Source organism: Monosiga brevicollis, genomic scaffold, assembly GCF_000002865.3.
Source record: "Monosiga brevicollis MX1 MONBRscaffold_31 genomic scaffold, whole genome shotgun sequence".
Classification (NCBI taxonomy): Eukaryota; class Choanoflagellata; order Craspedida; family Salpingoecidae; genus Monosiga; species Monosiga brevicollis.
The window spans coordinates 124,357-152,213 of record NW_001865068.1 but is presented as its reverse complement, the minus strand read 5'-3'; the positions used below and the strand labels follow the sequence as shown (position 1 = coordinate 152,213).

Here is a 27,857-nt window from a genome sequence, read left to right as displayed (position 1 = left end):
AACACGAAAGATTGTCTGACAAAACAAGAAAATGTAAGACTTTTGGCCAATGCTGACAAGGGTAATTCGGGTTACTGTAGCAGCTAGGGCAGGTTATTGCGGATGTGTTAATGTGTCTAATGGAAGTAAGTGCTGGTGAGACTGCAGTTTATTGTCGCGCTGTGCGATCGAGCTCAAAGATGCTGCTTGGGCGCCTCCTCCCCCGTCGCCAGGCGGCGCTGCTGGCGGCCATCCTTGGGATCTGCCTGATCAAGGCCGTGACGGCAGGTGATATTCTGGTGCAGGACGGTTTCACCTCCGATTTTGATGTGATCAACGTCCACAACGTAGGTCGAGCCCGCCGAGTGTGCCATTGGTCAGGCTGATCTCACAAGCCATGGCGAGCGCTCGCATACGCGCGCGTTCCTGTCTCCTCATCTGGCGCATCTCGGCGATGATCATGATCTCAAGGATAGTAGCTTTGGCCTGACCGTCCATCATCGGCACGGTGTGTTTGCCAACACCGGGCGATCTTACAATGCCTCCATTGCCGTGGCGCCGGCCCACCTCTTTCACATTGGCATCGGGCCCAATGGTTGCGAGCACCACCGCACTGTCTCAGGTCCCTCAACCTGCCCTGCGTCTTTGCGACGTCTACGTCCCTAGCCTGTCCCTCCCCGCTTGTTGCACGTCGACCCTGATCCACACCCCTTTCCACGCCATCCCTCTCCACCCACCTGCCTAGAGCAAGCCAAGCTTCTGACGTGCGAATATGCAACCAATGCCGGCTTTTTTGATTTTACACCTCCCGCCTGCGAAGGAAATCTTATCACCGATGGCGTGTCCATTCAGCACCCTTGTCCTAATCAAGTCAACTTTGGCCGCAAGGTGAGGCTGTAGTTGTGAGCACACTTGCCTGCCTGCCAACACGCCGTGCTTTGCAGCTAGGAATGACATGCCCCGACTCAACGCAGGGAGATCGCATCGTAATTGGCTACATGCAAGAAGCAGATATCGCCGATCTGACCGAGTTGATCACAGGTCGAGGCTGGTAAATTGCGCGCTCACTTTGCAGCTGTTTCATCTTTGGCACGGCTTGAGACTGCGCCTGCTTGCCGGCCACAAGACACGCATTGTTTTCAATTGTTCAATCTTCCTTGTTAGGCTGATTCGACACGGTCAAGCGTACACCAACCAGAGTCGCGAGTTTACACCAACTGACAGCTTTGTGTCCGAAAAGGCTCCTCGAACAGCGCTTGGCTTGACCAAAGACGGCGCTATACTCAGCCTGGTAGTCGATGGTAGGCTTCCCGATCCGATGTCTACCCCGCCCTCCTCTGCGCCCTGCTCTCTTTTCTGCGCAGTGCTTGTTTACATACAACTTCTTCCGGTACATATGGCATGGTCTGCGTGTCTGATTATGCGTAGGCATTGAGGAGGAACTCGTAGGCCCTGATTTGCACGAAATGGCATCTCTCCTGTTGGAGCTCGACGTCGTTCAGGTCAGCCTCGGCGTCAAGCACTAGGCTTTTGCTTCTTTCTTGTTCTTTTCCGTGTGTTTCTCGCAGAGCCTCGCTTTTCATAGTGCATCTGGTCCTTTGCCACTGTCGTGTCGTGCGGCTGGCTAGGCGATCAATCTTGATGGGGGTGGGTCATCAACGGCCGTTTACCAAGGCCACGTCTTCAACATGCCTCACTGTCTCGACACCACTGAACCAATCTGCGAACGGAACGTCACAAGTGTGGTCTGCTTTTGGAAATCTTGAGCGGCGCCAGTCCTCGGTCTCCCTCAACACGCATCGAAGTGGGCCGCACAACCCAATGAAATGAAAAGTTCAACCATCTTATTCGTCTTGAGTAGCTTTCACCATGTGTCAATTAAAACTCAATAGAGAGAGAGAGAGAGAGAGAGAGAGAGAGAGAGAGAGAGAGAGAGAGAGAGAGAGAGAGAGAGAGAGGAGGGGGAGAGCAGGGAGCTGAAGAAGAAAGAAACAAAAACTCAGGAGCGGGAGAGCTCCAACAGACAACATAAATGCCACACAAGAAACAGAAAAAAAACTTAGGTTGCTACTCCTTCAGAGAACAGAGAAATGGAGGATGCGAAAGCAAGATCAGGCGGGAGCCAGTTCGCAGCGGCGGTTAAAGGAACCCTGACCAGCGGGCACATATCCGCTAGGGCATGTATCCACACACGTTCGTGTGGTCGGATCCAGATAAGCCGAGTTCTTGCAAACGCTACAGCTGCGGACTTGTCCATCAGCGACGGCACATGTGTGGCAGTCACCGAGTGGCAAGCAACTGCAAGGATCGTCAGTGCCTTCAAAAACGCGCCCAGTACAAGTGCGCAGATCCACACATCGCCGGCCGAAAAGACCTGCGCCTTCCATCGTATAGCCTTCCGGACACGTGGTCACGCAAGCCCCCTCAAATAGAGCTGCGCCATTCTTACACAAGCGGCACTGATCCCCGGTGTATACGCCAGCTACCCCTTGTTTGGCAGTGCATTCAGCACAGTTCAAGAGTGGGTTGCAGCTACAAGTCTCGCTGGTATTGACAATCACCTTGCTCGAACAAACAAAAGTGGCGTTCGCGGCGTCACTAGCCGGAATGCAGGTTCGTCCAAAAGTGCCCGTGCCCCTAGGCAGAAAGCCGCTGGGGCATTCGGTCAAGCACTCACCCTCCAGAAGGTACAAGCCATTCTTGCATGTCAAGCAGGAGGTGCCTAATAATCTGTCATCTTGCAGCCCCAGGGTGCAGGTGGCACAGCCGTTAACCAAAGGATCACAAGTGCAAGACCCTGCGCCATTGCTGAGCTGCTTGTTGGCGCACTGTAGATTTACATCGACGGGGGGCGGGTTGGCGATACGATAGCAGGTGCGCCCAAAATTGCCAGCCCCATAGCCCACGTAATCGGTTGGACACGATTGCACGCAGGAAGTGTCCAGCAGATAGGCAGAATTTTTGCACACACGACAGGTCGTTGGATACACGATGGTGCCTTCCGTTTCCGTGTTGCATTCGTAACAGTTTGTTAGCAAGCTGCAACTGCAGGGCGTGCCGCATGGCAGAGTCCCAGAGCGACAAACATTTCCTGGCAGTGTCGTCGTGGTCGTGGTTGTGGAGCTCGAGGTAGAGGTAAAAGTAGAGGTAGAGGTAGAGGTTGAAGTAGAAGAGCTTGTAGAGGAAGAGGAAGAAGAAGAGGTGGAACTGGAAGAGCTGGAGCTTGAGCTGGTGGAAGAAGAGGTAGAAGTAGAATAAGAAGAGCTTGAGCTTGAGCTTGAGCTGGTTGAAGAAGAGGAAGAAGAAGAGGTGGAGGTGGAAGTGGAAGTGGAGGAACTGGAGCTGGAAGAAGTGGAGGTGGAAGTGGAAGTGGAGGAGCTAGAGCTGGAGCTGGAGCTGGAGCTGGTGGAAGAAGAGGAAGAGGAGGAGGTAGAGGTAGAGGTAGAGGTAGAGGTAGAGGTAGAGGTAGAGGTAGAGGTAGAGGTTGAAGTGTAAGTAGAAGTGGAAGAGCTGGAGCTGGACGAGGTGGAAGTGGAAGTGGAAGTTGATGAGCTGGAGCTGGAGCTGGAGGAGGTGGAAGTGGAAGTGGAAGTGGAAGTGGAAGTGGAAGTGGAAGTGGAAGTGGAAGTGGAAGTGGAAGTGGATGAACTTGGGCTGGAGCTGGAGCTGGTGGAAGAAGAGGAAGAGGAAGAAGACGAAGTGGAAGTGGAGGTGGAGGTTGAAGAGCTTGAGCTTGTTGAAGATGATGAGGTGGATGACGTTGTGGTGGATGAAGACGTAGAAGTAGAAGTTGAGGTAGAGGTAGAGGAAGAGGTTGAGGCAGAGGAGGAAGTGAAGGTCGAGGTCGAGGTCGAGGTCGAGGTCGAGGTAGAGGTAGAACCAGACGTGGAAGTAGAAGTGGATGAGCTCGTGCTTGAGCTGGTCGAGGAGGAAGTGGAAGTGGAGATCGAGGAGGAGGAAGAGGTCGAAGAACTTGAGCTTGAGCTCGTAAAGGAAGAAGAAGATGTTGAAGATGATGAAGAGCTCGAGGTTGAGCTGGTCGACGCAGGGTATGGCAGCTTTCGCAAACTGTAGGATGGGTCAACTTCAGGTGCACCATCGTCTTCACCCAAAAATCGCAGCAGGCGACATTGGCTGTGCTCAGTCCCCTCAAAATAATACACCCCCATGCAGGCTTCAATCAGGTCACACACATCTGTGCACTCTGACACTTCATTGTTGGTGGCCTCAAAATCAGCCAAAACGGCCGCAGCATCGTTGGAAGTTGAAAATCGGCGGGGTGACATTTCATTTAGGATGCGGCCTACAAAGCGTAAGCCATAGCCACGAATCTGCGGGCGCGGAGCAAAAGGCATAGTCGAAGTACTCGTCGATGTGCTTGTGGAAGAGCTGGTCGAGGTACTCGTGGAGCTACTGGAGCTCGTCGACGAGCTTGTTGACGTGGAAGTGCTGGTGGTCGTACCGGGCAAAAATATGCGGGCATAGGTATAGGATTGCTCCATAGTGGGCTCCAAGTCAGCCTCCCCCGACAAGAAGACACAACGGAACATACCGTCGCCAATTGCTTCCAACTGCAAAATACTGCATTCAAGTATGCTCAAGCAGAATGAACGACACTGTGCAACTGATACACCCATGAAAGCACCAAGTTGATTCTCTTCCGTCACAATGGCGCGTTGAGCCATCGTCTCGCCCTCTACCTGACCTCGCGCGACGAGCTCGAATCGCGCCAGGTCCATCGTGGGTAGAAAAGTGGTGGTTGACGTGCTGGTAGAGGTGGAAGTGGAAGAGCTGGACGAGGTCATGCTTGATGTACTGGTGCTGGTAGAAGTGCTGGTGCTGGTAGAAGTGCTGGTAGAGGTACTGGACGAGGTGCTGGACGAGGTACTCGAAGTTGTCGCTGGCAGGCGCACCTTTGCGATACTATATGAGGGAATCGTGGTGGGTACACCCTCGGGAGCACCCAGGTCAGAGAGCAAACGACATTCAAAACCTCCATTGCTTTCAAGAATTGCAAAGCCATCGCACGCATATACATCATCGCAGACCCGGAAGCACGTCCCGACTGACGAGCGCCGCACTAAGCCCACCAGGCTGGCCTCGTCGAACACCGTGGTGAACAGACGTGGGTTGGGTTCTCCATTGACGCGGCCCTCAAATTGAATGGTGAACCTCTCCGTTAGTTCTGGAGGAATTACAAGGTCCAAAAAGGCCGGTGTGCTGGTGGAAGTGGAGGTGGAGGTGGAAGTGGAGGTGGAGGTAGAAGTGGAGGTGGAGGTGGAGGTGGATGAGGAGCTAGCGGATGTTGAAGTAGAAGAGGAAGTGCTTGAAGTGGTTCGAGGAAGGAAAGCACGCTGATAAGTAACTATAGCCTCATCGGTGGAGACTAGGGTCAATAGATCAGCATCGCTAGATACGAATAAGCAGCGGTTCTCGACTGGAGAGAAGGTAAAAGCACCACAGTCGATGGTGTTACAGAGCACTGCGCACTGAAGGGGCGATGATGACCGAAGCTGAGCAACTATACGGTCCGCTTGATTGAAAACACTCGGCACCTGTGGCATCGCGACACCTTGGTTTCGAACAAAGGTATCATGGGGGCGTCATAAGCCAACCAAGTCCTCGTAGTTGACGAGGTAGAGGTAGAGGTAGTTGACGAGGTAGTGGTGGTGGAGGTAGTTGATGAGGTAGTGGTGGTGGAGGTAGTTGATGAGGTAGTGGTGGTGGAGGTAGTTGATGAGGTGGTGGTGGTGGAGGTAGTTGATGAGGTGGTGGAGGTAGTTGATGAGGTAGTGGTGGTGGAGGTAGTTGATGAGGTAGTGGTGGTGGAGGTAGTTGATGAGGTGGTGGTGGTGGACGTGATTGATGAGGTAGTGGTAGTGGTGAAGGTGCTGGTTGACGAGGTGCTCATAAGGGTGGTGGCAGCAGTTGTAGTGAGTTCGTCATCGCCACTGCCATCCATGGACGTGGTTGCCATGGACGTCGTCGATGTTTCTACTTTTTGATAGGTGAAAGATTGCAGAGGCTCATACTCGCTCTGATTGGGGTCCAACACGGATAGTAGACGACAACGTGACTGGTCCGTCGAGAACTCATATGCAAAATAAAAGCCGGCACAGTCTGCGAGCAAATCGCAAACCTCAGCACAGCCGCTAGCACTTGGCGCGGGGTAATTGGCGAGCCATGTACTAACGGACATGACTTGCACGGGGCGCTCTGGCATGGGGTTGCCCGAAAGGCGCCCCACGAAAACGATCTCATAGCCATCAACTTCCTCTCGCACCACGACTTGTTCTGTGCTGGTCGAGGTGGAGGTGGAAGTGGAGGTGGAGGTCGACGTCGAAGTGAAAGATGATGAGGACGATGAGGTGGAGGAGGAGGTGGAGGTGGAGGAAGTGGTGCCCGGTAGCAGAATTCGACCAAAAGAGTACGAGGGCGCTTCGTCAGGCACAGCAGAAAGTACCGCGGCTCGAGTCACCAGGAGACATTGAATGTTAGAGGTCAAAGTGGGGCGCACAACAAAGCCATAACATTCGTTGAGAGTGAGGCATATGGATGCACACTGCTTCAGGCTCGCGGCAGTTAAGAAGCCCAAGAGAGCACCTGTCGTATTGAAGACCTCTGGAACAGGGTTGCCATTGACAACACCCTGTAAAACCAGTTCAAAACGCTCAGGAGGTGTAGGCTCCACAAAGGGCACCGTGATTGTATTCGTGCTGGTTGAGGTGGATGTGCTTGTGGAAGTTGACGAGCTTGTTGATGTGCTGGTGGAGCTCGTCGTACCTGGTTGCAGGAGGCGAGCGTAACTGTAGCTCTGCATCGTAGTCATGGCACCGCTTTCATTGCCAATGGTTGACAATAGCCGACACATAGTTTGTTCGAACTGATTGTAAAGCACAAAACCGGCACAGCCAATATCACGAGTGCAGAGCGAGGCGCAAAAAGCTGGAGAGCCATTCAGTTCTCCAATTAAGCTGTCGTCATCCATAAACGTCGAGAAGACGCGTGGGTTTGGATTTTCTTCAAGCCGCCCTTTGAAGACAATGTCAAACCCCGACACGACCGTTTCTGCGACAAACGGAGTTGTGGTTGTCGAACTACTGGTTGAGGTCGAGGTGCTGGTGGAAGTCGAGGTGCTGGTGGAAGTCGAGGTGCTGGTAGAAGTCGATGTGCTGGTTGAGGTCGAGGTGCTGGTGGAAGTCGATGTACTGGTAGACGTCGAGGTGCTGGTAGACGTCGAGACCCAGCTGTAGGAGAGAGATGGTTCAGTCGTTGTTATGGGGCCATCACCAACATCTGCTAGTAAGTTGCACGCCTGACGATCATTCTCAAGATACATTACAAAAGCAACGCAGGCAGTTAAGCCTTCACAAACGCCAGCGCAAAAATCCTTGTCTCGCCCCAAGAAGCGGCCGACTCGCACGCTATTGTTGAACGAGGTTCCAAACATAAGCGGCCTGCGGTTGTTGTTCAGCTTTCCTACGAATCGAAGTTGGAAATTGCCCACCATCTCCTCCACAACAAAAGGGGGGACAGTTTCGGTCGAGGAAGAGGTGGAGGTGGAGGTGGAGGTGGAAGTTGAAGCTGAAGAAGAGGAGGAAGTGTAAGTGGAGGAGGAAGTGGAAGTGGAAGTGGAAGTGGAAGTGGAAGTGGAGGTGGAGGTGGTAGTAGAGGTGGAGGATGAGGATGAGGTTGAAGTGGAAGTGGAGGAACTCGAGCTTGAGCTCGTTGAAGAAGAAGTGGAAGAAGAAGTGGAAGAAGAAGTGGAAGAAGAAGTGGAAGAAGAAGTGGAAGAAGAAGTGGAAGAGGAAGTAAAGGTCGAAGTAGAGGTAGAAGTAGAGGTATAAGTAGAAGTAGAGGTAGAGGTAGAAGTAGAAGTAGAAGTAGAGGTAGAAGTAGAGGTAGAGGTAGAAGTGGAGGTGGAAGTGGAGGTGGAAGTGGAAATAGAGGTCGAGGTCGAGGTCGAGGATGAGGATGAGGATGAAGACGAGGAAGAGGTGGCACGTAACGTCCCGGTCGTTGGCATCGAGGTGATGGTCGGTGACGTTGAGGTCGGATCAACAAGCTTGCGCAAACTGTAAGAGGGCTCAGACTCAATCGTGCCAGATGGAGCTCCAAGCGCACGCAGTAAACGACAGAAGGGATTTCCAGATTCTTGATAAAAGTATACGCCTTGACAAACTGCAATGAGATCACAAACACTGGAGCACGATGTAACGTTCCCCGTTGACTCAAAGTTGGCCAAGATGGCTGCAGTGACGTTTGCCGTTGAGAAGCGACGAGGCATGGGTTCTCCGAGCACACGACCGATAAATTGGACACCATAGCCTGCAATATCGGGAAAGTCTGCAAATGAAATTGTTGACGTGCTGGTACTTGAGCTTATCGAGGTAGAAGTAAAAGTGGAAGTGGAGGTGGAGGTTGAAGAGCTTGAGCTTGTTGAGGATGATGAGGTGGATGATGTTGTGGTGGATGAAGACGTAGAAGTAGAAGTAGAAGTTGAGGTAGAGGTGGAGGAAGAGGTAGAGGTAGAGGAGCTTGAGCTTGTTGAAGAAGATGTGGAAGTGGAAGTGGAAGTGGAGGTAGAAGTGGTAGTGGAGCTAGTAGTAGAAGTGGTAGTGGAGGTAGAGGTGGAAGTGGAGGTAGAGGTAGAGGCAGAGGAGCTTGAGCTTGTTGAAGAAGATGTGGAAGTGGAAGTGGAAGTGGAGGTAGAAGTGGAGGTAGAGGTGGAAGTAGAGGTAGAGGTAGAGGAGCTTGAGCTTGTTGAAGAAGACGTGGAAGTGGAAGTGGAAGTAGAAGTGGTAGTGGAGGTAGAGGTGGAAGTGGAAGTAGAGGTGGAAGTGGAAGTAGAGGTGGAAGTGGAAGTAGATGTGCTGGAGCTGGTAGAAGAAGAGGTGGAACTGGAAGTTGAAGTAGAGGTAGAGGTAGAGGAGCTAGAGCTAGAGCTAGAGCTAGAGCTAGAGCTGGAGCTAGGGCTAGAGCTTGTTGAAGAAGAGGTTGTGGAACTAGAGCTTGTGCTGGAGCTGGTAGAGGTAGAGGTAGAGGTAGAGGTGGACGAGCTTGTGGTTGAAGATGTCGAGGTTGAGCTGGACGCAGAGCAAAACACTGGCTCGGTGATGGAACCCAGCCGCTCGACCGATCCATAAGATCCTGCCGGAAACTGCAAGGGCACACCTTCGCTATCAACTACAGGCAGCTGATAAGCAGCTGTTGAGCCTCCGCTCGCAACTGCTGGAGCGTAGATGCGAAACTGCTCTGCATAGCTGGTGTTTGTATCGTTGAGATGAATTTGAAGGTAATAGAACGAAACGTCAGTCGTCGTTGAGCCATCGAATTCCAGCACATACTCACCAGGCATGCTGCTATTGGCAAATTCGTACACAACGCAGTTGGTGCCGCAGCCGCCATCGCGGCGACCCCATTCCAGGCTAAGATCAGCCGTGCCCCGCATCACAGCAAAAAGGCGCACAGGTCTCTCTGAAGGCATGTTATCATAGGTGAGAACCTGGGCTGTGATGGCAGTGGCGCATGTTTGTAACGTCTCATTGGGCGTGGCGGTTGATACTCGGACAAAGTCAACCACACCATAGAGAATATCTGCCAAGAGAGCGCTGTCGCCCACCGTGATGGTGTTGTCCCGGTCGACATCCATCTCGGCATACACTTCTGCTGTCACGTTGGGCGGGGGGATACCCGCGAGTACATCTGCTGCGTAGTCATTCACAAAAGCCACATCTCGCAGTGTAAATACACAATCACCATTGACATCGCCTGGCGGAGATTCATCACACGTGTGCGCACGACGAGCGCGTTGTTTGGCTTCTTCAATGGTGCTCGGCAAAAAGGCCACAAGGCCTGCCGCTGCACTGCCGGCACTCCGCACCACTACGGGTACGTTGCTTCCAGCTATGGCGAGGCGCGGAGTGGGCGCACCTATGATCGCCAAGTCCTGGTCAAAGAGGTCGTTGACAGTGACACTGATTGTCGTGGCCGCAGCACTGGCGGAAGAACCTGCCCGCAATTGCACACGTGCTATCTCGAGACGACCACCCGTCACCGCTGCTACCACGGCACCAAAACGAACTCTACTTGCTGTCTGTTGTGCCGTCATAAATTGCCCCGTGACATCACGGCCCAAAACTGCTCCCTCAAGGGAGACGGTGCTACTGGAGGCCGAGGTGACGGTCAAATCAAAACCACGCATCATCACCCCTGACACATTGGCAAAAACGGAGATCCAAGCGACCTCTCCGGGCCCCAGGATGGATATGGCCGGTGTTGCAGAATTTCCAAGATCAATGTCACCCACCAAGGGCGACAGATTGGCATTCAGTTCCAGCTCCGCAGTTGCTTGCCCCACGGCTGCAGTGATTGTGACGGGAAAGGCTGCCGTTCCAAGAAGAGCGAGAGTGCCCGTCGTGGCATTCACGCGAAGCACTTGCGGGTTCGAGGAGGTGAAGGTCACGTAATCGGGGATGAGTACCTCACCCTGACTCACAACGTTGTTCTGAAGAGCACCATCAGCCAGTTCCACATCTACTGAAAGGGTGGTTGCCGTGTCGCGCGGAGCCGAGTCAACCAGGGCATCTGAGTCCATGGACAGATAAACCACTCTGACTGACACAGGATCCTGCTCAACGCTAAGCTCCAACGTCTCCGCAAAGCCACTAAAGTTAGCGGTCAACCCGACGCTTTGACCAGAAAATGCCGAATCCAACTCGACCCGATTGCCATCCAGCGTCACAGCATTGTCAGTGCTGGTCAAGGAGAGGCCTTCAGCGCTCGTAATGTTGACTCGAGTGCCAGCGGTTGCTTCCAAAAAAGTGTGGACCTGTAAAGCGGAGAAGTGACCCGTCAACGGCATGCGATGGAACCCTTCGGTCGGTTCATCTGCCCTGACCGAGACAAGGGGGCGGACGGTGAGGAGCAAACCAGAAAGCACATCCACGATCACTGAAACGTTTTGCACGAGCTCTGGACTGCTTGCCAGGCCAACCTCGAGTACAACACGGGTTGGCACGACGGCTTGACTCGTGGTCGAGAGGAAGAACGGCTCTACGGGGCTGGCACGAGCCAGCTGTACGCCAGCCCGCAGCGCAGCGTCGTCAAATGGCTCGTTCTCACTGGTCAAGGGTGTGACGTCGACAATGCGTGCGTTAACAGCTGGATTTCGCGACGCATCACGCATCTGACCGTTGCTCAACGTCAACGAGATCAGCAGCTGGGTGGTTGTAGGCACGACGTCGGTCGAGACAGTGGAGGTTGTGTAGATTATCGGTTCTGCCAATGACGCCTGAAGGCCGACGACGGTGGGTAACATGACACGAATGGGGCCAGTACCTGTGGCAACGATTTGAGGGTTTGCCGGGCATGCGGATCGCAGCTCAGCTCGCAAGTCACCGACACCTGAAGCCAAGGGGTTGATCTGGTTGCTACCATCAATCCATGCCACAGAGGGGCTCAAGCTGCTCAGCGAGATGTTGGACCAAAACGACAAGTCACGAGCGCCATCAGCAAAGACCCCGCTCACAGCAATGTTGGCCGATTCGCCGAGGGACAACAGCTCATCGCGGATGACTGCCCTAATCAAGACCGATTGATCAGGACCGGCCTCCGCCGGACTGGCCTCTACTTCAACAGCCGTTACAACGGCCGGAAATATGCTTTGCACCGTGGCCAGACTCTCCGACACAAAGAAGAATTCGCTTGCCAGCACAATGCCAGCTGCATTGTTCCAGGAAACGAGAGCAAAGCCTGGGCTTTGACCCACAGCATCAACTCGAGGCGCCACCAGAGGCGAGTCGTTTGCCTCTATGGCCACAACAGCCGGGGAACTGGAGCGTAGACGAGCTGCGGCCAGGGAGGTGACATCAACCGAGAAAGAGCTGGTACCGGCCTGAAAAGTACTTTCGACGACCACGCGAGCCCGCTGATATACTTGATTGCAATTGAGATCGAGCAGGTTACGGATTGGATGCAGATCACGGGTGCTGGTCACGAGTTGAGTAGACACGGGAAACCAAACGCGAGCCATCACGGTGGTGCGCAGGCTCCCCAGAGCCACTGATACTGCCAGTTCGGCCTCACCGGCCGTCTCAGAGCCCACGACCTCGAGGGCGGTGCAGCCTGCATTTGTACGCGCGACAGCCATGCGAGCAGTGGCGCAGGCGAGGCCTGACTGCAACTCGACAACAAGGCCATCTGATCGTAGCGCGAGAACCACAAGCGGCACGCGTCGTGTAATCCCCGTGAGGCGCGCGGTATTGATGAGTTGAGCTCGAGGCAAACGTGCCTGCAAGCGCAGCACCACAGGTTCCTCAACCAAAACGCGGGCACCGACGTGGTTGCTGCCTTCAAAATCAAAATGATCGGCTCGGCGTGGAAGGTCAGAGGCTGACAGCAAGGAGCGGCCACTGGTATCCAATAGCTGGGTGACGTTCAGGGACATGGTGGGTGTGGTTGGTGTTGCAGCCTCGCTGGATACTCGCATGGTCAGCAAAAGCAGACGCACAGTCTCGCCAGCTGCAGAGACGGCCGCACCAGATCTGGGCATTCGGCGACCCACCGCTACGTACCGACCCGAGGCAGTCACGGCGCGGGTCGTCACTTGCCAATTGGCCACGTCAAAGTCGGCACGTTCAACGCTCAAGGCGCTGTCTAAAGTGAGGACCAGCCCAAACGCACCCAACGATTGCGAAGTCCGGACAAGTACCGCGGCTGTGAATGTTTGGTTCGGAGCACAGCTCGTCACCGGCACGTATAGAGCCACCGCATCGGTGCTTCCCACCACAGGGTATGGCTCCACCGTAAACATCTGACTCGCGGTCGCAACCTGAGGTTGATCAAGCAAGTACGCTGTGATCTGCACACTGGTCGGTGCGTTGATGGCAAAGAATGCCTCGGGGACCGAGGTTGTCACGAGGCAGTGCCCACTGGGCTGCGACGTCGTGCAAGTGTCTCGGTGGGTGGTAACACCATTGTCCATCTGGACGACAATCGTCGCAGACGAAACATTGGCGTTGCCCAAGCCGTCCTGTACCGTCACCAATGCCCGCAGTGTGCGCTGGTTGAAGGAGAGATACGGTGCATTGCCAGCACTTGCATCGTCAGCGTCAAACAGAATCAAGTGGAGAATTGTGGCCTCGAGGGAGTTGACCGAGACAGTGGAGTGGCCAGCACGGCCAGCCAAGTACGCGGATGCTAGCACTTGGCCGCCCAAGTCAGCGCCCACCAACGCGGGGGCAGCGACTGCAAAAGTGTCGTCAGCCTGGCGGGTCACTGCAGCGCTGAGAAGTGCCGAAGCAGAGGCACCAAAGCGTGGGGTGGGCACCAATGTCGAAATGGCACACGTGCGACCAGTAAAGGTCGGAGCGCACGCACACGCAAATTGCGTAGAATCGACGCTGCAAGTGGCGCCATTGAGGCAAGGATCGAGCGGAAAACAGTCGCACGCATCACCCAAACCATTTGCGTTGGCATCCGCTTGACTTGGGTTGGCGATGGTGACGCAGTTGTCCACGTCATCAAATACGCCGTCATTGTCCGCGTCCGTGCGATTGCTTGCGCAGTCTTGTCCATTATTTAGGAGTGAGGGGGCATCGGTCCCCGATTCCAGCGCACGGATACTGCTCAAGGGATGTTCACCAATGAAACAGAGCAGCGGATTGTTCCGGATGATGAGAAACCGTCCATAAAACTGCAGTGCGGCCAGCGCGTTGACGTCGCGCAACACGTTGTTGCCCGTCACAAGAACGTCCTCGCCCACCGACACCAAGTTGGCTGGTTGCATTAGCGTTGCCAATGCTGCATTGTTATGCACCTCCAAGCTTCCACGAACAACAAGCAGCGCATCCAAAGTGCCCACACCTCGCAAGACCAAGTTCTCCGCAAGCACAACCGACCCATACACTTCAACCAAAGCATCAAGACCCGTCAGCTGCGTCCAATTGGTGGCGCGGACCTCCACATCCCCCTCGACGCGATTGAGTTGAGGAGCAGCCAGTTGAACGTTGCGTGCCACCTGCAGCAGCGTCAGCGAGCCATCAAGCACCGTGATGTTGGGTAAGACGAGCTCCACATTGTGTGCTGCCGAAATGCCTGAGAGCTGCAAGCCCTTCATTTCGCTAGCCGACCATTCGACCTGTTGGGGGCCTTCGCCAGATGCAGCAGCAGAAGCAGAAGATGCTAAACGCAAGTTCACGAGCTGCAGGCCTCCGCGAAAGGCACGCACAGGTGTTAAGAAGGCGGGATCAAAATTGGTCGTCATGTTGGCGATAATCAATTCGTTGTCAAAGGTCAGGCACGCTGACAAGGCCGCCAGCTGATCGCTGGCTGTGATGATGACGGGGCTCTCCCGTGCACAGCGCAAAGGCAGCTCACAGTTGGTGCCAGTAAACCCTGACGGACAGGCACAAAGGTACCGCAAATCCTCGCTGGTGCAAGACGCATTGTTGGCACATGGTTCACCAACGCAGTAGTCGATTTGAAGGCACGTACTGGTGTTGGAGACTGTGCCTTGCGCCGTGCAACGCTCATGCACGATGTTGGCACCAGAAGGGGTGCCATCCGCGCTAAAGCCAGGGGTGCAAGAATACGCGATGTCATCACCAAAGCGCGGTGTGTCACCAGTCAGCAAGCTAGCGTGTGGCTTCGCGGGTGGCGGGGCGCAGGCTTGTGGCTCGACGCAAAATGCGCCCTCAAAGCCGGTGTTTGTGCAATCACACGTAAAATTGTCAACGCCGTCGATGCATAGACCACCATTGGCACAGGGTCCACCCGAACAATCATCAATGTTGAGCTCGCAACGGCGCCCACGAAAGCCGGGCGCGCATATGCATGTAAAATTAGCGCCCACATCCAAGCAGGTGGCTCCGTTGAGGCAGCTACCAGCCTCGCAGTCGGGTTCGTTGGTCACACTGACCCAAACTGAAGCTTCTGTGGAGAGCCCGGTGCTGTCGGTCGCAACAATGGACAGGTTGTAGTGCTGTCGTGCCTCATAGTCCAGTGTGCCGTTGAGAACAAGAGACACATCTTGAACGACAAAGGGTCCAGCCTCGTTGGAAGCACCAAGTGCAAAGCTTACGGCATTGCCCTCATCGTCTTGTGCAACCAAAACACCAACCACCGTGCCCGGTGCTGCCGCCTCGGAGACACTGCCGCCCAAAAGGACAACGCGTCGAGGGGCTTCGGGCACGTCCAGCACGGTGAAAGTCATGTTGCTGGTGCTGGTGAAAGGAGGCTGCCCGTCGTCGCGACAGGTCAGGCTGATAGAAACCGTCGAGCTCGTCTCATGGTCGAAGGATGTGGGACCAGCCAACAGCGCATCACCCTCAAGCACAAGGCGGCCCCCGGCCGAGTCAATAAGTGTGCAGGTCACGCTTTGCCCTTGATCCGGATCCACGACCAACAAATTAGCGATGAGCTGGCCGGGCCTGATGTCCTCTGGTACGAGTGTGTTGGAGAAGCGTGGATTGCTGAACGGCTCGTTTACGTCAGTAATGGAAATCTCAAAAAGCCGTGTCAGGGCCAAGGGCGCACCGACGCTGTAGGCCGCATCATCAAGAGCGCGCACGGCAATGGTAAGCGAGGTGCGCTCTTCAAAATTGATCAAGGCAGTGTCATTGCCAATGTAGATCAACTCGGCGCCCAGAATGACGAACATGCTGGTGACCTCCGGGTCAGTGCCAGCAGTCGAGTCCAGGGAAAAAACATGGGTTTGGTTCGCATCGGGATCTGTGGCCGTCAGTCGCCCTACCACGGTGCCGGCTTGGCTATCCTCCCGAAGCGCAGCCTCACTGAGCTGGATGGACGACGGGGGTTCGTTCACATTCACGACGTTGATGGAGAGGTTGAAAAATGAGGCTGTAAGTGAGTTCTCGACAACGCGCAACTCAACCGTGTGCGAGGTCGACGCCTCGTAGTCGAGGGCCGTTGTCCCACGGACGAGGCTGCGACCGCGTACTGCAAAGCGTGCATCGGCACCATCCGAGAGCTGGAAGATGGGGAAGTCGACCATGTCCTCGTCAATGATGTCCAGCTGCCCAATCAGAAAGCCCTGCGTTGCATTCTCGAGCACCGAGTTGTGGGAGATGGTAATGCCCGTGGGTGGCTCGGCTACATCTGTAACGGTCACAGTGAGTGTCTCGGTCAGGCTTTGCGGTGGCAAGCCGCTGTCCGTGCAGGTGATCTCAACGCTGTACACGGTACCCAACTCGAAGCTGGGCACTGTGGTGGCAACGGCCAACACGCTATTGGCCTGCATAATGAGGCCCGCAGGCAGGCTCGACGTGACCTGGCAGGTGTGTGTTTGGCCCTGATCCGGGTCCTGCACATTGACAAGCCCGATAAAGGTCCCTGGTGGGCTATTCTCGGGCACTGTTGTGCTGCTCAGGCTGATGCTCACGGGCGCATCGTTAGCATCGTTGATGCGCAACAGCAGCAGTTCAGTCACGCTCGCACCTCGTGCATCCGAGACGCGCACAGAAATGGTGTAAAACGTCTGCGTCTCAAAATCCAGCGGTTGGACCAGCACGAGTCCGATGCTGCAGACAACTCCCCCAATCGAACCCGTGGTTGCCTCATCGTCGTCCTCAGCAACACCATCCACAGAATCGCAGCGCCGCGAAGACGCATTCAGAGCAAAGGATACGGCATCAACACCACCTAGACTGAAGGCGATATCATCGCCGGCGTCCTCATCACGAGCCGACAGCCAGGTTACTGTGGTACCCACAACAGCTGCCTCCGAGATGCGAGAGGGCATCAGGCCAATAATCACGGGAGCGTCAGGGGCATCTAAGATGGCAATTGTGGCAATCGCTGTGGCCAGACCACCATTACCATCGGCCACCTGCACACCCACAGCAATCTCCGGGGCCGTCTCAAAGTCCAGCGTGCCGCCAAGAAAAACGAGCGCACGCCCCTGAAACCCAAAGACCAGGGAAGGCGCGGACACGTTGACCACAGACCAGGTGAGGGCGTCGCCGTCTGGATCATTGGCAACCAAAGTGCCAACCACGGTGTTGGCTGCAGCATCTTCGGCGACGCTGAGCTGCAGTGAGCTCGCCACAATGGCAGGGTCGTCATTGGTGTCGAGCACGTCAAGCACGACGACACCCCGGCCCACGAGGCCAGTGCTGTCGATGGCCACCACCTCAGCCCTCACCGTCGCATTTGCTTCATGATCCAAGGGTTGGCGCAGGAGCAAGCAGTCGTCTTGCACTTCAAACAGCGGCGAGAAGGCCTCAAATTGGAGCACGTCACCTTCTGGATCGTCGGCCAGCAGGCAGGCGGCGATCGCTCCCACCGGTAAACTCTCTGGCACGGCTGCTACGGCCGCTCGCACGTTGAAGGGGGCCTCTGGCACGTTTGTCACCTGCAAGGTGAGGGTGATTGCAGTGGTAGCCTGCCCATCGCTGCAGGCCAGCGAGAAATTATACGCGGCCTGGGCCTCAAAATCCAAGCTGGCAGTGGACACGAGACGAAGCGTGGCGTTGAGTACCACGGGACCCTGTACGCGCAGGGGCACCGTGGACGAGTCGTTGAGTGCACCGACAACCGCACAGGTGAAATTGCCTTCTGCATCGGCATCGATGAGAGCAAAGGTAGCAACGACTGTGTTGACGAAACTGTTCTCTGGTATTGTCAGGGCTTCTGTCTCCTGGTTCAAGCCCCAAATGATGGGCGCATCGTTTCGATCGACAACGGCAATGTCAGTCTGAAGCTCCTGCTCAACGCCTGCTGCATCGCGCACCACAGCGACGACGGTCAGCATAGGCTGTGTTTCATAGTCCAAAGCATCTGTGATAACCAATGTAGCAGTGCAGCGCGTGCCCGCCACCATGCGCGAACAAGCGAGGGCGCCTGAAGGGTCGGCCAGGGCAATGGGACCATCACTGGTGAGGGCAAGAATTGTGAGCTGTTCGTCAAAATCCGGGTCAGTCAGCACGAGCTGAGCAAAGGCTGCGCCCACCAGCGCGTCCTCGGGCACCGTGGCAGGCGCAACGCGCACTCCTGTTACAGGCTCATTCACGTCGAGCAGCTGAATGGCAAACGTTTGCGACGTTGATAGAGGCATGGTGGCGGCTAGACCGCCCAAGTCGTGTACCGTGATAGTGACACTGTAGTTGGCCCCGCCTTCAAAATCTGGGGTTTGCCCTTGGCCCGAGTACACAAGAACGTTGCCTTCAAGCCGGAAGGCAGCCGGTGGTTGTGCGGCCGTCAGCGCAAAGGTCAGGTCTTGACCGACGTCATCATCAAGGGCGGTAAAGAACCCTACCATGGTGCCGTTGACTGCATTCTCGGGCAGGCCGTCACTGGTGAGAGTCAAGTTGTAAGGGGCTTCGTTCACATCGGCCACAGATAGGATCAGGACCGCATCCAGGGAGGCGTTGCCGCCATCGACGGCGCGCACGTGAAAGACGAGCTGGGGTTGATGTTCAAAGTCCAGCGGCGCGACCAAGCGCAACTGGCGGGTACCAGGCACGACTTCGACAAAGGCGTTGTCGGCCTGGGAGCCATTGATGGGCACCAGCATCACTCGGGCCTCGTCACCAACATCGACGTCATCCACCAGGATGGTGGCGAGGACTGAGCCGACGGGATGCGATTCCAACGCTGTTGCGGGCACCAGTCGCATGGCCAAGGGGGCTTCGTTGACGCTACGGACGTCAATGTCCAGGCGCTGAGTGAGGCGATTATTGGCCGAATCGGTTGCTGTGAGAAAGCACGAGATAGAGCTCTGCGCTTCGGCATCCACCAGAGAAGCGTTGAGCTGCAGAGTGCGGCCGTCAAGGAGACAAGCTTGGTTCGAGGCGGGCGACAGGCTAAACTCAAAGGGCACAGGGCGAGCAGCAGTCGGTTGATCTACGGCGTCTGGGTCAACAGCTCCGAGCTCACCGAGGCTGGTGACGTCAGCGGTTGGATCCGGTTCCTCGTTGACTACCAAAGACAGGGCTAAGAGAGCCGTGCCGTTGAGGGTCAGGGTGGAGGGCGGCTCGTTGACGTCCAGAACGAAGAAGATGAAAGATTCCGAGTACGTTGCACCATCGAGATCGGTGGCGGTAAAGTTGAGCACGAGGCTGGAAGCTGTTTCAAAGTCGAGGGGTTGATGAAAGTAGAGGATACCCGCCTCGACTGAGGCCCAATCGATGTCAACGCTGATGTTGTGGCGGTCGTTGACATCCTGGTCGCTCACTGTGATCGAGGCAACAGCATAGCGAGAATCCGTCTGCGCCTCATAGACTTCATTCGTGCTCAAGGCCAGGGCAGTAGGAGGATCGTTTTCGTCCTCGACACGCAGCACCACGGTTGCGGTCGTTGATTTGGGGCGAGGACCATCATCAGTTGCACGAAGGCGCAGGGTGTGGTAATCAGCCTGCTCATGGTCAAGCGCTCGGATCAAGCGCAAGGTGCTCCCGACGACGCGGAGGACACCACTGGAGTCGCTCTCCAAGACAAAGGAGTGGTTGTCAGACTCGTTGGGATCGATGGCCACCAAATCGACCACTACGTCGACCACATTCTCGGGTATGGCCCCGGGAATGAGCAGAATGTCGGTAGGCGCCAAGTTGCCATCTTGCGTGCAGGTGGGGCCTACATACCCATCGACGCAGGCACATGTGAAGTTGGCGCCGGTTGATGTACATACGCCTTCGTTGGCACAGGGCTGGCTGGCACAACCATCCCAGGGCAAACACTGGCCGGAGTGAGCCAGCGAGCCATCCGCTTGGCAGGTGACATTGAGGGCGGTCGATCCATTGACCAAGCCGTCCAAAGCAGCACCGGCTACACACGAGTACACGGCAACATCATGAAAGAAGAGTTCTTGACCCTGAGCCGGAGAGCTGCTGAAATTCAGGGCGGGCGCAGACCCGCACGAGACCAACTCGCAGTCCTCGCCGTTGGTAGCCAGCTCATAGCCTGGGGTGCATGCGCAAAGAAAGCTGCCATTGGTATCGGTACACAGCTGGGCACAAGCACCTTCGGCGCACTCATCAACGTTTTGGCAGCTTGCTGCTTCGGGTTCCACCTGCTGTGCCAGAGTGCACCGGGCTAAAATTTGGTTATCCCCCACGCCAGTTCCGTCCAGGCTGTATCCTGGGTCGCATTGGTAGGCAATGACATCAAAGACATGGGCTTCAGTCACATTTGGCGTGGCATGTGGGAGCATGGGCAAAGTTGGGCAAGTTTGCTGCGTTTGGCAGCGGCTGCCCTCAAAGCCGGTACCAGAGCAATTGCACGCGTAGCTGGCCACACCATCGAGACAAACACCGGGGCCACAGGCGGAGGCAAAGCAGTCGTCGACATTGATCTCGCACAGGTCACCGGAAAAGCCGGTGGCACAGCGGCACGAAAATTGCCGAGGCTCAACCGCGTTGGTTGCATCGTCGACCACGGCGCCCGTTGTACCATTGCGCCGCACATTCAAGGTTACGGTCGACATGTCGACGGTGATTGAGCGATTCTCGCTGGACGTCGTGGACTGCAGCACCACGTCGAGCGACTCGAGCCAAACAAGGAAGAGCTGAAAGTCGAGGTCTTGCTGGCGACCAGCATAAATGCCATAGAGGGGCCCAGCCGATGCGGCTTGGAGGGTGAAGGCCGGTGAGAATTCGGCGGTGATGAGGTCGGCAAAGGACCGGGCGATGGCAGAGGCATTCAGGTTCAAAGCAGACGTGAGGTTAGCGATGGTGGGTATGGTGTCAAACTCATAGCGCACCATGGGCTCGCACATGCCGCTGTTTTGACAGGGCAAGTCTCCGCACGTGGTGACATTGTGCTCTGGGTTGGTGCCAGGCGGGCTGTCAATATCATCGTCATCACTGTCTTCGTTGTGGCGCAGCAGGAGAACGGGGCCACCCACGGCCACGCCGCCAGCCGAGGCACCATCTGGACTCGCATCCAAGTTGGTAATATGATATTCAAAAAGGACGGAGCGCAATGGAAGGAGGTCAAGGCTCACGTCCACCGCTATGAGCGTGGTGTCCACCCACTCATAGGCGAGTGGCCCACGCAACAGAGCGGTGTCATTCGAGTCGGCGGCCAGGCGCAAGCGAATATCAAGGCGGTGCGGGCGGATGGCAAACGAAATATCTTGCACGACGACGAGTTGTGTCACCAATGAGTCGTTGATGGCGCGTACGTCGAGTGTAGTCGGCAGTGGAGCGAGGCGGTCGGAGCACGATGTGTTGTCGTTTGCGAGGAAGAAGCGTTGCAAGTCGGCGCAGGAGCAGGTGTAGCTGCCATTCGTGTCGATGCACAACTCGGCGCAATCATTCAGCAGAGGCGAAGCGCATTCATCAATCTGCCTGCAAGCAAGTTCCTCGTTGCTGTAGCGGGCACTGGCAGTGCAGTCCACGCGAAAGCCACGTTGGATGAGGTCCTCCGAACCGCCAACGTTGGCAAAAGCCCCGGCCGTGGTGTTGAAGACACCGTAGCCTTCAGCGCAGGTGACGACGGTAGCTTGACCAAAGGAGAGCTCCGCGACGGCGGGGGAGTAGCTAGCGTGAGTTTGGGTGGGCAGCATTCCACAGGAGACGGGTTCATTGCAGAGCTCGCCTTTGTAGCCAGAGGCGGAGCAGTTGCACTCAAACCCCTGTGGCGTGTCGAGACAGCTACCATGGGCACAGGGCTCATCACTGCAGCCATCAATGTCACCGTAGAGATAGAACCGATCTGAAGTGAGGGTGGTGCCATTTGGCAGCGTCAAGGTGAACAGAGCTCCATCGTCGCCCGTGACACCGATCTCGCCAATGAGCAGGCGCACGCGGGCAGAGGTGCCATTGGGAGCCACTTCTACATCAGCCAACGCCACATCTGACACGCCATAGCGGATGGCGGTGATGGCCGAGAGGTTTGCAAAGCCGGCCAAGGGCTTGAGATCCAAGTTGACATGGGCTTCACGGTTGTAATATTCGGTGGCCGTAGGCGAGACTGTGAGTTGCTGCGCGCTGGCCAGGGCAAGGAGAAGAGCCACAAGCCAAGTGCTCAGCACACGAGGCGCTCCGATAAGCCCCATGACAGCGCTGGAGCTTTCGCGCTGCCGGGAAGGGTATGTCGTGTGCGCGTCCTGGTCACGGGGAAGAGAAATAGGGCTCTTGGCATTAAAAAAAGGGGGGAGGAGGTGGAGATGCACGCGCGTGTGGGTCTGTCAACGGTGCAGCACAAGGCAAGTAGTTCAATATGAGTTTCGAGTACAAGAACCGCGGCGCAGAAGAGGGCTGATTTGTGTTGTTTGGCAAAGATCAAGCTCCTCGCCCCAAAGGTCACAAGCGGTGTGAAGAGAGTTAAAAAGACACGAGAAAAGGCGGAGCGGTGTGCATGATGGTGGGTTCTGAAGTTGCACGGGTGCAAGACATTGACCAGCAGACCAGCCGGTCGCCGGCAAGGTGGCAAAGACCACCAGCATAGGCGACAGTTTCAAACACAAAAACCTACCCCCACCGCCTGTGCTTTCTCGTCGAGACTCTGAGCCGGACTGGCGAGGTGCCGCTCAGTGGAGTGGAGAGGCCACTTGACGCGAAGCGCGTTCAGGAAATAGGGCGACTGGGACAATGATGAATTGGCAGCCGAGCCGCTGGACGCTCAACAGCCTGATCAGGGCTGGAGCAGGACACACGGCTTGTCAGCAATGGGGGAGAGAAGGCAAGCTGCACCCGTCGAGACGAGTGGCGCGGCTGGTTGCGGGAACAGCTGAGGGTTTATAATGCCGCACAATTGTGTGGGCGGAGAGAGAGAAGCACCACGGGCCGTTACACACACCACACACATCAAGCCAAGATCGTTCTGCTGCTGGTGGTCGACGACTTGAGGCTTTTCCTGCCAAAAGCCCAAAAAGCAAAAGGCGTAGATGGGTGTGCGTTCCGATGCAGTCAGGTGTGGGCCGGCACAAGGTCCAGATGCGGTCGACGTGAGCGTCAAGTGTGCTTCGGTGGTCGAATCGGTGTGAGCTGCAAGTCGTACTTGTTGACGGTCTTTTGAGCGTGAGAACGGGTTTGATGGATGCATGCATCATCCCGACCACCAACTCCACCACTACCACAAGATGGACACGTGTACAGTGCAGCAGAGGTGCTCAAAACGCGTGAAGTGCACCTTGCGAGCTGCATGCATGTATGCACGCATGATAAACACAGACAGACCGAAGGAGCGAATGTCAGAAAAAATGCAGATTTGGCAGCTTGTCTTGCTTGAGTTGACAAGTGAATACGAAGACATCGAATGTATGTACATGCATCAGGAACGGCCCGTCTGCATGGGAGACCCGGCAGGGCACGCCTTTACAGGAGAGGCTCTCAAGTGTCATGTCAGTCAATTCAAATGGAGCCCAGCATAAAAGGATGGGATACCCAAGTCGCACCGCACCACGCCTATGCTTCTTCCTCGTCCTCCCCCTCTTCATGGCAGAGCAGGAGGACGTTGCGAGTCAGGTCTTGCTCCGCCAGTGTTTGCTGGTCGTTTGCAATGCGCCGCTTGGGTTGCGTCGTGAACAGGCCGAATTGCGACGACTCCAGCTATCGGCACGGTCCAGGTGAGCAGTGGCTCTCAACTTGTTTGAACACACAAATAAGCAGTTCGGTCGAGGCGACAAGCCAGCCATGTCGAGAGAGCCTCTACCTCATCTTGGCAATCGACAAAATCGTAGATCAGGCTCGTAGGGTCTGACGTGCGGAAGAGCCGATGAACGCGGCGCTGAGGCAGCTGGATGGCCACTTTGATGACGCCATCGCCTTTAACCGGCTCGGCAGGAAAATTGGCCTTCAGCGCAGCCAGGCGGGCGTGACGATCCTGAGTAGCTTGGGCCTGCTTGGCTTCGGCCGCGGCCGCCTCAGCTGCCTCCTGCTCGGCGCGCTCCTGCTCCAGGCGACGCTCCTCGCTCTATCCCACATCAACCTTTATCAGCTATCTGGCAAACCATGCAGGATGCCGCGGGATGATCCCGTCCCGATTCACACCTTGCGTTGATCCTCAAGCAGAGACTGTTGATAGGCCAGATCCTGCTCTTCACGGATAGCCTATTACAGAAGGATGGCATGCCAAAAGGGACAGGGCGGACGCCAAAGACAAAAAAAAGAAAAATACCGAAAATAAAAAAATACAAAGGCTGACGTGAACAAGGCGAGACGAGCCGATCGTGCAAGGATCGGGTTCTCAAACAGGATTGGCTGCATGAAACAATCGTGGAAACGGGCCCCAGTCATTGCGGTTGTTGACCACGGCAGGACGACTGTTTTGAAATTTTGAAATGCCCAGCGGCCGTGCTTTCCCTTTGCATCAGACGGTACAAAGACATGCAGCCCCACAAACCTGAGACTGCTGAACTTCCATACGATCGGCGCGCGCAGCGATCAAAACTGGTTCATAGCGATCGAGAGTCTGCAACAGCGCTCCCATAACGCGGTCCGGGTCGGCCAAGCCTGCACGGATAATACAATGTACCAACGCGAGCCCCCGTAAGCGCGTCTAACACATTGAGCTGGCCCAGCTGGGTCGATACTCGCGCCAGTGCCAAGGCCAACCTTGCTGGGTGTGCAAGAGTTGGAGAGCGCCATCGGTGTGAAGGCAGACGGCCAGGCACGGAAATGCCAGGGCACGGACTTGCACAGCCACTGCATGTCCCTCGCGTGAATTCAAATTGGCGGCGTACATGACACAGCGCTCCTCGACCAAGGTGCGTAGCGCATCACTCGCCAAGATCGTGCTACAGATGCCATCCCCCGCCGTCAAATTGAAGATGAGTACATTGTCATTTTGCCATTTTGCTTCCTGACACCCATCAAGTTGGCTCCAGTCCTGATGTTTGCGCACAGCGGCACGGGTGCGGGCCCGGACCTTACCGCGCAAATGCGTCAACGTCCTGGTGTTGTTCAGCGTGAAGATAGATGAGAAGGAATTTGATGTCACTTCGGCTCTGACGCGAGGCCTGCCAGCAAGAATCCAAGGGAGGTGAGCACCGGCAAGCGGGGTATCATGCTTGCAGAGGCCCTCAAGCTCAACGGGGGGGCCAATCAGACCTCTTGAAAACTGCCTTCCAGCATCATGGGAAAGGATAGATCAGGATGCCGAGCCCGCAGATCCTCCTGCACCGTCCGAGATGGGCCTGGGGCAGCAAAGCCTAGCCGCGAGAGATCAAAGCCAGGCAAGAGCGTGCCTGCCACGTCGCCCAGCAAGCGTGGACCGGGTGAGGACACGCGGCCTCCTTCTTGTGTAGGATACCGCCTCCATATGGCGCGAGCTTAGACCAACCAAAGAAAGCAGCCAGCAGTCGAAAAATAACGACCATCACATCCTTGGCGAAGCGAACCGGCCCCAGTGCCATGCGCAAGAGGAGCTCGGGCAAACTTTCGGCTCCCTGTGTTTGGGACGGAGGCGTGTCCTGTAGCAGTGACCCAGACATCGGGCAGTCAGTTGGTCGCGTGACCAGTTGCATGAGTGTGACCCGCTACCAGCGTCTGCAGTTTACGCACGAGTGCTGGAGCTGGCGAGGGATCTGCCGACACAGGCGGCGCCGATGGCGTGACGGGTGGCGCCGTACGGCGGCGAAGGCCTGCTGACAGATGCCCGGCCCGGAAAACACCTGGGTGAAGGAAAATACCAGCCAGGACCATAAAGATTGGTGCGCACCTTCGCTGCCTGTCCTTGCAGAAGGCGGGGAACCTGCCAACAAAGCCCAAGCGTGGTAAGATGAGGCGGAGCCCTTTGGAAAGCACGCGAAAAAAAAAAAAATTAAAAAAAAATAAAAAAAAATAAAAAAAAAATAAAAGGCAAAGGCAGCGCCCGGCGAGCGGGTCTGACCAGGTTGCTCGAGAACATGCTCGGTGATAAAGTTGGCGGCGCGCTTGATTGAGGGACGCGGCCACAAACAAGGGGGTGATTGGGCATTGTGAGTGCATGGGATGAAAGCAGGACGTCGGACGAGACGAGCAGAAGTGTATGGTCCTTCGTAGTGTGCCAAGCGTTGGTAGCTCACCTGCAGGTCGTTGCCGTTATCGGCCAGAATAGAGCGACACTGCTCCTCAGGCAGCCCGGAAAGGTCCTGTGACAGAAAGCATTCAAACGCTCAATCATTGATCCGGCCGTCGCTTCCCGGTCAGGTCAGGTCAGAGCCGCCAGTCGCCACGGCGCTGCGCACCTGCAAAAACTGAACATGCTCCTCCGACGCCATCTTGAACAGGGCAACCAGCACCAAGGCCAATGGCACGAAACCTCGCGTTGGCGAGTATCCAGATACTGAAAGCCTTCAAGCCCTCGCACGAGATAAGGGCGCTGCCACACTGGTTTTGCCACTGCCGCAAAAGTTCCAGAGAGAGAGAAAGAGAGATTAAGAGAGAGAGAGATGAAGAGAGAGAGTTTTTGAGAGAGAGAGCTTGAGAGTTTGAGAGCTTGAGAGAGAGAGCTTGAGAGAGAGAGAGAGCTTGCTTGTGAGAGAGAGAGCTTGAGAGAGAGAGAGAGAGAGAGAGAGAGAGCTTGACAGAGCTTGACAGAGCTTGACAGAGAGAGAGAGAGAGCTTGAGAGCTTGAGAGTTTGAGAGCTTGAGAGAGAGAGAGAGAGCTTGAGAGAGATAGAAAACGTTGACGTGGCTGTTGGTGGCTTCAGTTCTGGAATTAAAGAGTTATTGCAGACGAATTTGAGGATATTGATGCTTTTGGACATGTTATTGTTTCTATCAACGTACTTATTGAAGATGTTTAAGTTTTATAAGTCAAAATACACATATTACACCAATACTTTGTGATGATGATAAAGAGGTTTAAGTAGTATATGACGAGGTAAAGGTCGGGTATGAGTGTGTTGGTGCGGCACTTGATACGTTGGTGTTCGTGGTACGAGGGTGAGTCTGGACCGGCGCGGCGCCGTGCTTTGCGACGTCTGAGCCGACCTTGAGGGTCAGGGTAAAAGGGGGAGGGGGAGCGCGGGGGAGGAGGATCCTACTGTGTGTGGTCCTGCTCTGCAGGCTTGGCCGAGATGGCATAACGTGATGTAGTTCGTCTCTCATGGCTAGCCCTGTGCGGCGGTGTTTAGACCAGACCGGACAGGATGATTGAAGTGGTGTGCAATGATCGCTTGGGCAAAAAGATTCGCATCAAGTGCAAGTGAGTTTGCTGCGATGCGATGCGATGCGATGCGATGCGATGCGATGCGATGCGATGCGATGCGATGCGATGCGATGCGATGCGATGCGATGCGATGCGATGCGATGCGAGCCACGCCTCGTTGTGTCGCTGCATCAACACATGTGCTAAACCCACGCTTACTCGCCTTTTTTTTTTTCCCTTGCATCGAGCCAGTGAGGACGATACCATTGGGGACCTCAAGCTCTTGATCGCCGCACAAACCGGTACTCGACCCGACAAGATTGTGCTCAAGAAATGGTGCGGTTGCCCTGCTATTCTCTGACCACCAAACCATGGTCTCGGCTGTGTACCTCCTTGGTTGGCTCATCCACAGTTTTATCACTTGGTGAATGCTCATTCAAATGGTTTACAGGTATAATGTTTTCAAGGACCACGTGACATTGGCCGACTACGAGATCCACGACGGCATGGGCCTTGAGCTCTACTATCAATAGACCGCAGGCCCCGAATTCTCTCTGCAGGTGCCCCGAATTCTCTCTGCAGTTGCCTCATTTCGACTGGGTGGGGGGGCACTCTGCTTTGCGGGACGTCATCTCGTCGAGACCCCTTGTTTTCCGGCCCATGGTCTCGACCTCGCCTTTCCTCTCTTGTTGTTATTGTTGTGAGGGCATGCCGTGCATCCTCCTCTCCAGACCCATGCGGCTTGATGCTGCTTTGACTCCCGCGTCCCTGCCTGCTTCACGCCAGGACTGACGCTGCCTCAAGTTGTGCGCGACGAAAGCGCAAGGCAAATTGATGACCCA

The 27,857-nt window shown here is 55.7% G+C and overlaps 3 protein-coding genes across 3 annotated transcripts; 1 reads left to right on the top strand and 2 right to left on the bottom strand.

Moving 5' to 3' along the window:
- Positions 1 to 179: 179 nt before the first annotated feature.
- Positions 180 to 1,745, top strand: MONBRDRAFT_29045 (uncharacterized protein; the record flags this gene model as incomplete). Its single annotated transcript, XM_001749535.1, has 7 exons — positions 180 to 326; positions 451 to 601; positions 725 to 867; positions 924 to 1,030; positions 1,144 to 1,280; positions 1,408 to 1,481; positions 1,608 to 1,745. The coding sequence occupies 7 exons, from the start codon at positions 180 to 182 to the stop codon at positions 1,743 to 1,745; spliced, it is 897 nt and encodes a 298-aa protein (XP_001749587.1).
- A 1,612-nt stretch (positions 1,746 to 3,357) lies between these two features.
- On the bottom strand, positions 3,358 to 21,997 carry MBCDH16 (uncharacterized protein; the record flags this gene model as incomplete). The annotated part of the gene is made up of 7 exons (XM_001749464.1): positions 3,358 to 4,047; positions 4,173 to 5,468; positions 5,595 to 5,870; positions 5,978 to 7,563; positions 8,240 to 8,579; positions 8,754 to 8,879; positions 9,086 to 21,997. 7 exons carry the CDS (start codon positions 21,995 to 21,997, stop codon positions 3,358 to 3,360), a joined length of 17,226 nt encoding a protein of 5,741 aa, XP_001749516.1.
- A 1,351-nt stretch (positions 21,998 to 23,348) lies between these two features.
- On the bottom strand, positions 23,349 to 27,207 carry MONBRDRAFT_29043 (uncharacterized protein; the record flags this gene model as incomplete). Its single annotated transcript, XM_001749463.1, has 15 exons — positions 23,349 to 23,492; positions 23,596 to 23,856; positions 23,934 to 23,993; positions 24,286 to 24,395; positions 24,498 to 24,679; positions 24,816 to 24,901; positions 24,993 to 25,129; positions 25,225 to 25,354; positions 25,514 to 25,555; positions 25,603 to 25,635; positions 25,949 to 26,014; positions 26,111 to 26,216; positions 26,254 to 26,577; positions 26,708 to 26,858; positions 27,009 to 27,207. The coding sequence occupies 15 exons, from the start codon at positions 27,205 to 27,207 to the stop codon at positions 23,349 to 23,351; spliced, it is 2,031 nt and encodes a 676-aa protein (XP_001749515.1).
- Positions 27,208 to 27,857: the final 650 nt, after the last annotated feature.